General features: G+C 31.7%; 1 protein-coding gene across 2 annotated transcripts in view; it reads right to left on the bottom strand.

Annotated features, from left to right (window-relative positions):
* Positions 1-13536, bottom strand: part of LOC113403981 (homeobox protein araucan-like) — a 121596-nt gene that overhangs the window by 50912 nt on the left and 57148 nt on the right. The window contains exon 1 of one of the 2 annotated variants that reach the window (XM_026644690.2): positions 9859-10125. The exons of the other annotated variant lie outside the window; for it this stretch is intronic. Within the exon in view, the coding sequence (XP_026500475.1) occupies positions 9859-9918 (60 nt within the window). The 5' untranslated portion in view covers positions 9919-10125. Of the gene's footprint in view, positions 1-9858; positions 10126-13536 lie in introns of those variants that run through there. 2 annotated transcript variants of the gene reach the window in all.

Below are 13536 nucleotides of genomic sequence, written 5' to 3' on the forward strand. Positions count from 1 at the left end.
TTATCAAATTCTCAATTATTCATATGGCTAATATCGAATAAGCACATAATTAAAGTTTACAATTAGCTTATCAGTTGATTTCTATCTATAAACCGCTGCAGGCTATTCGCTGTAAAGCGGCTAAACGCGTCAACGCTTTATTTAACTATTGTTTAACGCCCATTTAATTTTTTTTTACCTACTTGTAGTTTTGTCTGTGCATAAAGTAATTCAAACGTTTCAATTTAAAGCGACACGTGCGTGTTTTGTTTGAGATTCATTAATCACTGCTTAATCAGAGAATTGTTGTAAAATAAATAATGAAAAAAAAAAATTAATATATTCATACATATCATAAATCATCAGAACCAAGTGCCGTTGATGTATATTTTAAAAATATATAAAAAATGTTCCTAGTTCAAGCTGCATTACACATTTATGACTTTTGAAAATGTAACATAGGTATATAAATATCAATTCGATAACCGAGAATAGAAATCGATAATAGGTATGTCCGATAGCGTAGATCAGTATATCGATATGAGACCATTTAATGAAATGCATTACACGACATATTAAACGTTGATTATTAATATTTACGAACAAATATTATCGATTATAAACAATACCTTAATCGAGAAGTTGAATACGTGTCAATAGTTGTCACGATAGTGGCGGTGCGTGGCGCCTGCGACAAACCGCACAGCGCATTCCTAATGATACGGCGGGACGCGTGCGTCGTACACCCACCCACGCACACGGCGCACGGGTACACCTGGCGCTCTTATTCATGAACGTGTATAGTTAACAATGCAAAACGAGCCTTCGTTGCCGACTGTACGTATTAGACATTCGTGCATCGCGTCCCGCGTCGCCCAGGGCGACGATCACGCTGATAAATATCAATCGCGCCCGCAACAACAATTAATGGTTATTTAACGCGATTCCATTCAATTATCGTCAGGCGGATTGCGTCGATAATTCCAATGGCCGAATTCCCAGCAGTTAATACGCAATGGGTAATGCATTTATGGCTCCTGCGATACAACGCTCGCCTCGCCACATGTTCAATGGCCGACGATCGAGTATTAATTCTGCAACGTTCGCATCCAGCCGAGCGTAAAAGTATGTTAATGCATTATAGTCGAGCCATAAAAAATAAAATTGTCATTCGCCATCTCGTTTAATTACTCATTCGATCGAATTGTTAACGCAACATCATTAAAAACATTAACCGCGATAGTTTTTCGTGCCCGAATAATGGATTCGTTTTAATGACAATCGAGCTATAAACATCAATTATTCGAACCGTACGAAGTAAATATTGGTAAATAAAAACTCACACGTCCGCGCACGCTCGCAAGTCCGTGCTCGCCGTAGTCGAACATCGGGAACAAATTAAATGGAAAACCGTCGAGTAATCGATCGATCGGAACACATCTAACGCGCGCGGAAAAGTAATCGGACGCGACGCGGCAATTTGAGATCCATGTACCATCTTAAATTATCAACAAGTTTAATAACAAGCGCGCGAGCAACGGGATAATAGCGAATCGATTATTTAGATCGAGCCGTGAAAACCAATAAACGTAACCGTGGAGCATTCGTGAAGCGAGCGGTTCGGAATAGGCTAAAACGAACGGAGGTAGCGGCCGGCGGCCGTTTCGAGTTTGGCTTATAAATAACATTTAGCGGGAGGGGCGGGAGGGTCGGATTATGAGGTCGGAGGACTCAATTAAACTGCGCTACCGGACCCGGCTTTTATTGTGGACTTCGCTGTGACCTCCCACCGGATTTTCAGATAAATGGGTCCACTTTACGCACGACGTTCTCGTCCGCACAAAATGATAATAATTTCGCCGTTCTGTATTTCATTTGAACATAGTTTTATTGGTCGGTTTTAGGGTGTGATGTAGCTGTTATTGGTGATTGAAACTCAAGCACGATTGAAATCTGCTCGACTACTGGTCGAAACATTATTTACTGTATAATAATTCTCACTTATTAGCAATTTGCTAAACGATCGCTGTAGAAATTTGTAGCGGTGTCCTATTATTGAACTACCTCGTGTAATGAATGGCATAAATATTTAGACGGGGGAAAAAGTTGCATTTTTCATACAGATAAGTAATTTCGTATAAATAATTCATTACGTGTTCATATTTCGAGAAAAAAATAGCAAGGCTAGTGCAAATTTATGCACATTCATATACGTAGTTTTTTAAAAGCGAAATGTCTCTGTTTAAGGATATCGAAGAAGCTGAAACCGAGAATTTAGTTTTTATTTATCAACTGACGACACTCTCGGCTTTACCCGGTTTACACTAAGTATATATTTTAGCTATATAGTATAAGAATAAATTCACTGGTCACTATTTTCATATAATTCTGTCAATTTTCAAAGCGCACGCCATTGAAGCTCTCAGGCGGCAGGATTTTTTTGACTTATTCGACAACATTACAATAACGGTCGCTAATTTACACAGAATATCCATAAATTGTATTCCTTAACCCTTTTCAGAAATCAATACACATTGATCAATAAACAGTTATTTGTTGGATGAATAACATAACCCACAGTAGTTCCAGAAATCAAAGCGTATACCGACAGACAAAAATAGTGCATTACTTTGATTTAAAATAAATAAAGATATGTTTATTTGGTCGGTATGTGATTTTTTTTAGAAAATTGACATTTCGTGTCTATGGCGTCAACTTTGTATGGCCCTGTGTATTGTATAGTTTCACAATTTCATCAGTTATCGCACTGTTTAAAGCTTGAAGATTGAGTTAGCCAGTGTATTCTTCGTACCAAGAAAATGTCTATGGAAGGGGATTTCCACTTACAATCAGATCATCCGTTTGATCGTCACCTTCCAACAGAAATTGTATTAAGAAAGTACTTCCTAATTCTCGTTTTCAAATTGAGGTTAGCACACGTGAACATTAACTGAGGACTGCGGGTCAATGTGCCTTAATTGTGTTTACAAATCTCGTGATATACACCGTGAGGAATCCTGCATATGTCAGATAGAAATATGCTACACGTGTATTAAATAAGTTATACCGACCTCATTAAATAAGTTAGAAGAAGCTCCAAGCCTCAAGCTACAGTCCTTTGCTTAGCAAAGAGACATTTAATACAAAACCAAGATTATTTTTTTATGTTTTCTCTATCTGTCACCATTTATCGGATATTCGAAAAAGGAATACGGAACGTTTAACTAATCACCCCCCCTCTAAACTACATATATAGTAAAGCCGTTAATTGCCATTTAATATATGTTTTAAGTGTTATAAGCCTTTAAGTATAGGGATTAGATTTAGTCACAGTCCTGACTGATTTTACCTATTTGTCTTATGTAGTATGTATATATGTATTACAACATGTATGTCTGTATGTTTGTTACTTCATAACGAGAAAACTATTTATGTTATTAAAAATTAAGGTATCCATGAAATAACAATGAAGGCTTTCAAATTAAAAAAAAATGTTAAATGTGCATGTTATATATTGTTGCAACTCATGATTAAGTTAAAACCAAGTAGAGTTGCTGTTACCATTGCTGGCATATTGTTCTATACCTAGGTGCCCACTATAGATGGCGTCCGAGTCGTTTAGGCTATTCGCAGCAGCTTTAAATGAATAAGGAAAGTAATTAGTATTTAATGTGACGTTACTATAAGGCTATAGGTTTCTTGATGAAAAGATCGTCCCTTAATATAACAAGTTATATAAATAACTATGTAATTGAAGTTATAAACACAATTCATTACTTCAACGCGGAATGCAGACTTGAATACCTCTGGTTTTCTAAGCATTGATACACAGAGCGTGGAATTCGTCGGAAGTTATACGAGTGTTTAATTATTTCGAGACAATTATTTAGTAATTAGTCTTTGACAAAGTAATTGAGAATTTTCGTGATCTTCTTTTTTTTATAAGATATACATAGCAGACATTTTGTATGTTGAATACGTATTGACTAGTATCGGGACTTTGAATACAATGGCGTTTTGTTGAATATATCTATAAATTACATATTTTATATTGTGTTTTTGTGATAAAATGACGCAAAATGTATTGTGTCATATTTATATTTATTAAATGATTATCACATGAAACAACCTCTACGGATAATTTAAAAACAAACCCAGTTCTTACAACAGAAGTATCGCAATTTATATTTAAAAAAAAAATTATAATTATTGATTAATTATCAATGTCACTTAAAATTTACGTGATCAACACTTAAATATAATCTATCTTAACGTACGCCGATGATACAAAGCCAAAAGCTGATTTAAAATACACAGAAACAATGTTATATAAAAACTCGATTCCACCTAACAGAATGGTGCATACGTTTTAATATGTCAAACTGTTAATACGATCGTTCCCAGTATCGTCGATGTCATTTTCAATTTACCATGTTCTGTGCATAACCATATCGGGACGCCATTAAGAATTAACTGCATTGAGTGAAGTCGAATGGTCGATTACATTCGTTCAATTAGACGGAAAATTGCTGAGAGATCATTCATGCATATGCAACGTACGTACATACGAGTACAATACATCATATTAAATTAATTTTTTGAACGAAGTCTCATCTCATCTCATTACTTTTGCCAATGTATTGCCAATATATTGCACTAGCCGGTACGATTCTGCGGTTTTTTTGTATCAATTTAAGACAATTATTTCTTCAATTTCACGGGATAATACGGGTAGGAATGTGAACTCGATGGATCTAAACCATTTCAGTCTTCCTTTAATGTTGTTTCTGAATAACGCATAGTTGTAAGTACTACTTACATGATAATATTCTAAATTGAATATTATCTTCGGTGATCGAACCACATACCTTTATAATTAAAATTGTCCGACACATGTCAATAGACCGTTTTTTTTTTCAAGTCGCTGTTGATCTTAAAGACTTACAACCTGAAGTCTCAATTATACGTACATTAATTAAAAATATGACGTATTTTTTTTTTAAATAGCAATTATAGCACTTGTGATTCAAACTGTACAGCCATATTGTATTGTGTGATGGTGTTTGATTGAACGAGCCGGTATTAATGAAACAAGCATTGGGATATCGTTAGAAATACTTCGGAACTATACTCGCTAAACAACGTAGAGAAATACAAAACATATTTATTTATAAAACTAAACCTTATTTTTATATGTTGATATATATGTCATCAAGCCCCGCGCTCGTTCTCGTACACGTTAAAATATATGCTATTGGTGTGTCGGTAACTTCACTCGCGTTTTTGAAGTTGGTCCTTAGGTGTTAAGTACAAAAAGCCTATATCCGTCATGGCGGTTCAAAGTTGCTTCATATCTTATCAAATTCGGTTCAGTAGTTTGAACATACGGACAGACCGAGTTATTTTCACATTTATCTATTAATATAGATTAAACTAATTGTCTATGCTCGCTGATGAGTTTTATATTTAAAAAATTCAAATACCCGTTGCGTTTCTTCTGCAGTTTCTTTTTAAGTTTGAGTATTATTTTTATCTGAAGCGTTGTTAGGTTTTATTTTGAATATAACGTAAAATTCGATATTTAAAAAAATGTAGAATTTGATATTAAATTAAAACTATCGTGAACTAAATATTGTTACTTTTTTATCAACTCTTTAAGTTTACTCTGACTTATCAATGTTTTCTCTAGACACTTTGGATATTTACAAATATCTGTAATTGCTTAGCGGGCGCGTGCAAAAAAAAAGCGCTTGAAACTACGTAAATATATAAATATGGTAAATGGTCACCACCGCCCATAGACAAAGGCGCTGTAAGAAATATTAACCATTCCTCACCTATGCGCCACCAACCTTGGGAACTAAGATGTTATGTCCCTTGTGCCTGTGATTACACTGGCTCACTCATCCTTCTAACCGGAACACAACAATACAGTGTACTGTTATTTGGCGGTAGAATATCTGATGAGTGGGTGGTACCTACCCAGACGGGCTTGCACAAAGCCCTACCACCAAGTAAATCTATTAGGATTTATGACATATAAAAATGTTGCTCTCAACGTATGTACATTATTAATTATCTGTACTTTAAAAAATCCCATGATCGTTGTTTAATTTCCTTCATCATCATCATCAATTAGAAGCAAAGTAGGTATATTATAATTAGAATTTTATTCCATATATAATCTTAATTCCGGGCACTCATTACATTCTGACAAATTTTGTCATCTCAACCCAAAGTTCAAGAGGCCACGTTGAACTTTGAAATATCTCGGTAACTTCATAATCCCACCATGAAGATTTTACTAAATAACTTTAACCACTTGTTAATAAGCTATTTCCTTGAAGTATATTAATATAACATTATTTTTTTAATTATATTTAATTCTCTGTTTTTTACATACTTTAGCTTAAGCAATTTTCGTTGATTACGTTTATTCTAAATAGGCTGTTTAGGTAATGTTACGACGACGACGATTTTAGACATCAATCTCTAATAATTCTGATACAATCCTATCAATTTCTTCATGGGTTACTTACGACTTTCTCCAAATTTAGAGAATGCAAAGCTATTTTAAAAAAAGTTTCATTTATGGTATGGCATGGTAAGTTAGTCCAATCACGGATATAGGTAACTCAAATGAGCTATTTCCCGTTACGGCGATTGAATCTGAGACAGAAATAAAATATACCTATTTTTTTTTAATATTAGACCGATATATTCAACAATAAAAATAACTTACATACATATATCGTTAACAAAATAAGCGTTCTACTAAAGTCAGTTTGATTTACTTCCATTTACCGACCCTCGATGAAGGAGCATGGTGACTTAATCTCCTAATCCTACTAATAGGATAAATCTTTGCCCAACTGTGGGTCATTAACAGGGTGTAACTTTACTTTTTAATCGATTAACTAATTGTGCACAGGCTTATGTTATTTAATAGATTACTATGTAAGTTATTCGTTGAGCATAATGTTAATTTTATGCGAATATTTAGTTATAAAATGATTTCTACATACGTATTGTATTAAATCAATATTGAACTGTACGACGGGTAGCATCAATGGTTACCCATTGCAAAGCACAGGTGCAGCATTCCGTCAGTTTCATAATCTGATGGGACAGCAAATTAACACGAGCGAGTGGGTTGAGACGCAGGGACATCGGTTTACATGAACGCTCAGATGCAGGCGACGGCTTTCCGAAGCACTGGAAAATAACACTTCCGTTCGGATAAATAATTACCATAATAGCAGATTAAATTGCACGACACAAGTTTAAATTTGGAATTAGACATTTTTAGTGTTATGAGATAGATAGATCACAGAGGTAATTAAAAACATAAATATTTCGTAAGTTCTTACTGTCATATATCTGGATGACTGGCAGTCGATGCGTTCCTGCCATGATATACTCGTGTGTCAGAAACATCGAGAATTTTTCGATTAAATGTATAAATGAAAACGGTGACGTACCTACATAATTGAGAAGTTTTTAAATAAATGATCTAATTAAATATACAAAGATTATAATTAAAATTGCCAACTGGAATATTAATATTATATAATTCCAATTCGTTTTTTTCACTAACTATTTGAAAACTCTAAGTATTGGTAACTTATGGCTTGATCTATAGATTGTGTTTATCGGTGATTAGTTATAATGTGCATCTTCTCTTAATTGTTTCACAATTTTCAAATGAATGTTTAATACACAACGTATGTGAGATAGGCTGTACGTACACCGAAAACCAAAAAACGTATCGAAGTATTATCGGTTCAACGTTCAAATCGCGTTGAAATCTTTACGTTCAGAAGTTAAAGAAATAAACGTCCATTAACTATCTCAGACAATTGTTTTACAGTTAACTTTTTTTTTAGAAAAACCTCTTTTTTATTTTTAATATTTATATTATCTATGTCTTAGATAAAAATATAAATATTATATTATTACAATCTATGTTGGAATAAATACGATAATAAATAATCAGTAACACAGAAAAGTATAATTTAATTAATATTCGCTTGACAATTATTTAAGTGAATATTACTTATCTATATTTATACATTGGTAAATTTAAAACTACAAACATACCGACAATGTTTTAATTGCATATAAAACATACTTAAAAAATTAACTTTCTAATACAAATTGTTACAAGATATACTATATATATTAGACCGACGGCTTTGCTTATTTATATATATTAATACGTGCTAACGACAATATAATCTGGATGAATACAATACAATCATTGCCTCCTTAAAAAATATTTATTTAAAAATACCAATTAGAATTTTACTTAAACTATGCTCTAAGCAGTAATACCTGTGCTCATAGTCATAATAAAAAAAAATACCAGTATTCGTTTAGAGATATAATTTTATTGAGTAAAATATATTCTTAATTAAACCTACTTACGATATAATAATACTTGTTCATTGAATCGATTCATTATCAGTTTAAATTATTTATTTTAAAACAATATTTACTATCAAATTCATTCAATTTTTTATTAAAAACAATCTTACAACAATAGTTAATAGGAATGATATACTTTGTTAAGAAAACTAAGGTTTAATAAATTCAACACATTCAATTGGATCAAATCCCAATAAGACATTCCTGTAGCATTTGTACTTATATGTTATTATTAAATACTTAATAGTATTTTATAAAGAGTACGTATGTTTAAAATAGCTTTATTAAAATTATTTATAGGTATCTGATAAATTTTTATTGTTCATGTCAACCTATGTCAATATATTTACTTAATAAAAAAGTATATTAGTTTAATTTTAAGATTATCCGTTATGTCAATAAATATTTAAACAGTTTATTTCTACTGAATCATTTGAAATGTTAACGTTCTACTTTAAATGTTTAATAGTTACTTATGTAAATAATCAAAATGATTATAGTTTTAAAAATAAATATTAAAAGATACAACTCAATTATACAATGTTACTAAAACTAGTTTAGTTTAATAAAATAATTTATGTATATAATTACAGATAATAATATATTCAAGTACTTACATTTAATTTATAAATTTAAATGAAAATAACAAATGTAGATATTAAGTTGATGTAAATTTTATTATAATTATTCAAATTTAAGCTTAAATTATATATACGTTTATTTGAATATATAATTATCTTAAGTTTTGCGTCAGAAGTTCAAACTAAATGCACCTACTTTTATCTTCAAATTAATAATTAGGTATTTTATAATCTAATTTAATTTGTGTTTTGTTAATATATATATATTTATAATATATTAATAATAAACTAACACAAAATATAAAAACTATATTTCTGTTTAAAACGTTTAGACCTTTATATAAATATAATAAATAAAACTGACTTTATAATATATAGTTAGGAATCATTTAAGTAATTAAGTTTATTTGAAATTGGAAGATTAAATGAATCCATCACAAATGTCTCTACATTTAATCTTAACGTATTTCCTATTAACTTTGTTCATACATAACTAAGTTTTATACAAATTATAATTAACCATACTATTATTAATAACTTACTTACGTGAAGACCGTCGGAGACTTATAATGACTGTTGCATAAACTAATGTAGAGACATAACTACTGTTATAAAAACTACCTATAACTACATATAAATTATACTATTTATTATTTATAATAAAGTTTCAATATTCATTTTTTATTACTAAACCATATTTATTGTTCCGTTTAAGTTTAATATTAGTTTATTATTTTATAACTTAACGACAAACTGCTTGAATTTTTATCATCACGGACTCTACTTAATAAAACGACTAGAACGACTAATTTACATACTTATCTGTTCATTCGACTTTATCGTGGTTTATTATAAAAGCAATATTACTAACCTGCGAGGCGGATGGGTACGAATAGCCGAATTGTGCGTACGCTGCCATAGGGACGATCATATGGGCGGCTTCACACAACACTGTCTCTCAAAGTCTAGTCAAGGACGGGTTATCTATACTACGTCTATGAAAAAAATTAAGTTAATTTATCACAGTTGTTTATATGCGCGGCGGCTGCGCGGCGCGCTGCCATCCTGCGCGTCAGGGAGCCGAGCTGCGCGCTAGCATGCCGGGCAACTCGTCGGCACGACACCTTCACGCTAACGATTCTCGACACAGACTGGCGCGCGCCAGAAATCAAACGCCCCTCCGCCGTAGGACTGAGCGATTTTAGCCCCACCCAAAAGGCGGCGCCGACCGTTATCAACCAATCGCAAAACGACTTTTCTGTCCTTCTCGAAACACAGACTGGAAAGGCGGCCGCGTATTGGTAGCTACGTCCCCACCACGACCCGTCCACGCCCCGTCAAACGTCGCCGCCTATGTTCGGGTGGGGGAAAAAGCGGCAGAGTCGATCTGACTTGTCCATGTTTATGGGTTTTCGGCGAGACAGTCGCGAGGCGTACGAGCAAACAAATCTTTATAGGCAAAAAATGGTTCGGCCGAGGACAAGATGTTTCACCTTGTCAGATTTACGGAGCGCCGTCGAGTCGAATATCAATTTTAGTTTTTACCTGTGTTTATATTCGTCGTTATACTGAACGTAATGTCAGTATAAAGGCTATTAATTGAAATAATACCTACACAGCTTAAGGTGGTTTCGAACTTTAAAATAAGTTTTTAGCGTGTAATAAAATTATTTTAAACTCTTAACATTGAAAGGAGTAACGAACTGAATATTAGTTTACGCACACAGGTGTAAGAATTTAGGTACCTAATTACCTACATTAATTAGTAGATATTTGATTCTAAATATAATTTACTCAGGTAAGTATAGCTAATAATCAGGTCAAATTAACTTAATAAAACAAATATTAAACGGTATCAATAATTTTAAAAATATTATAATAATTATATATATTTATGTACTTATATTATATTGTTATTGAATATGTACCAGTCTATCCACTTACGTGTAATGTGTGTCATAAATATCATACTTGAATTATATATTTAGACTCAGTTATTGAATTAAGTGGTAATATTTATTATTTTAAGTATTTATTTTTTGTTGAATGTAAATAAGTATATATAATAGGTACCTATTTATATTATTTATTTATTTATATACTATATAATATTAATTTCGGTATGTGAATTAAAAATTTTTGGGGGTTCATTGGTAAATTATAGTTTAATTATATCATTGAAATATATATATATATATATATTTGGGAAAATTTATATCTAATAAAATATTGTATATGGTAACAGATTTGTTACGAAAAACATTCTAATATTAGAAAAAAAGTTTATTAACTTAGAAGTAGAGCATGTTTAGCCTGACGTAGATAGGTAGGTACTAAATTAACGAATATAGTACATTTTACTGAACTTAGGATATGTATTTAAAACATAATTCAATAGTCCTACCTGCTAACATGTGCCGTTGGTGATCTACCAAAGCTAGATGAATTTAGTTGATAAAAATTGTAAAACCTACCACTTACCATACATGTCTCATTAACCAAATATTTTATTTGATGTGAATAAAACAAAAACAAATAAATGAAAATCATGAGTCAGGTAGAAATCGAACCAGCTGTTATTGTTATTAGCGTGAGAGTAACAACCACTGAACCATAGATAAACAAGTGATTTTTATATTTAGTAATTTTTTACGAAACGGTTGTCGATATCGATCTAGTGCTCTCTGTGTTTTGTTTATTATAAAATAAATAAATTTTATCATAAAACAGTATCCATGATTATTTTTTTCATTAAAAAATTAAAATACATAACAGCGTGTACCTATATAATCCACGGTTGGAATTAAAAACGCTCGCCTTTTTTGAGAAGGCTTGGAGTTTATTCCACGACGTTGCGGCTTGGTCATACGTCAAATCCAAATATAAATTATGAAAGACACGTGAGAATTCAACGGTGTTGGCCCGGATTTGAACTCGCAATCAAAGGTCATTCAAGAGTTTTATCCACTGTACCGTCCGTGGTCACAGCTCACTGTAGATATGTAGGTAGATAGAGATTCGTTATACATAAAAAGTTATTTTATATTTATATATATGTAAGTATATAATAATTTATCTATTAAACAAAACGCGTCTAGTTCGTGTAAAAAAATCATCTCGTTATCTTATTTTTTGAAGCTGTTAAATATTTTGTTAAATCGTCTAGAAAAAATGATAAAAACTATTGTATACGTTGTTCATTTAAGTTAATAAACCGGTTATAACTGGTTAAATCGTACAATAATATATCTATGTATTTAATATAAATATGAATGTATTTGGTACAAATTCTATATAAGTAATACGAAACATTTTATAATGAACGAATGTATGAATGGATTTCCGCAAAGAGAACCTACAAGTGTAAGTCATCAGCTATATGATCATATATTTTCGGAACCTCGTGCCTAAAAAAGGTGGAACCTGTACCTCAAATCACCAGGCCCTCAACTCTCTATTGACGCACAATATAAATGTTTGAGTACCAAAATTTGTAAAGTAAATTTACTTAAGAGTATTCATAACAAATATGTATGTATTAATGACTGAAACTTAATTATATGACTAGTTTTAGCCCGCGGCTTTGCCCGTGTGTAAGTAGATGTTAGGTACCCGATTTTGTAGGCACCCCAGACAACTTATTTGCAAAATTTCATGATGATCGGCTTAATATTTAAATCGTAACAAACAAATTAACTTACGCATTTATAATATTAGTTGGAATAATAAAAACGTTGGATGTGAAATTTATATTTATTTCAAAACGAATTAAAATATTTTTTGTTTCATTATTACGAAAGCATATTACCCATAGTTTGTAATTTTATAATTACATCGTGTCTCAATACTAAATAATTTGTTCCTATAAGGCGAACAAGTAATATATAAAATAACAACAAAAAAACTATGAATAACGTTAATTAATCAATCAAGCGGCAGGAATTATCGATCCCATAAGAAATTACGTACGTACGCCAATTAATTATGAAAATAAAAATAATTTCTACGGCAATTATGTATCGATAAATTTATATCGATTAAATACATTGGCAATCATTACGCGAACTATAGTTAAATCCTCATAAGGTAATGGCGTATAAATTTAGGCGTTCAAACACGCTACTTCAATGCAAAAATGTTATTTTATACAGAATATATGTAAGCCGTCAAAAACTTTTCCATTTTGAACCCGCATTGTATAAGCAGTTTTGACCACTGTGCCATATTAATTTATAAAGACAAAATGAATATATACCGTATAAAAAGAAAATTATATTTTTTTATGTAATTAATGTACCTTGCGAGTAATAACAAATTACATCAATTTGTTCTCAACGAAAAAAAAAAAAAAACTGCAACAAAATTAGTACTCCGGTGTTCAAAACCTAAAGTGTCAGAAATTATGATACACCTTTTAAAGTATAATCAAAGAGATGTGTTGTATGTTAGCCTGCGGACCCCTAATAACAGTTCCACAGATGCGGGTAGGACAGCTGACCAGTGGATGCTAAAATGGGAATAGAAAATACGGGTTAAGCTGATAGATTTT

The sequence above is a fragment of the Vanessa tameamea genome, chromosome Z (assembly GCF_037043105.1).
Source record: "Vanessa tameamea isolate UH-Manoa-2023 chromosome Z, ilVanTame1 primary haplotype, whole genome shotgun sequence".
NCBI classification, from domain to species: Eukaryota; Metazoa; Arthropoda; class Insecta; order Lepidoptera; family Nymphalidae; genus Vanessa; species Vanessa tameamea.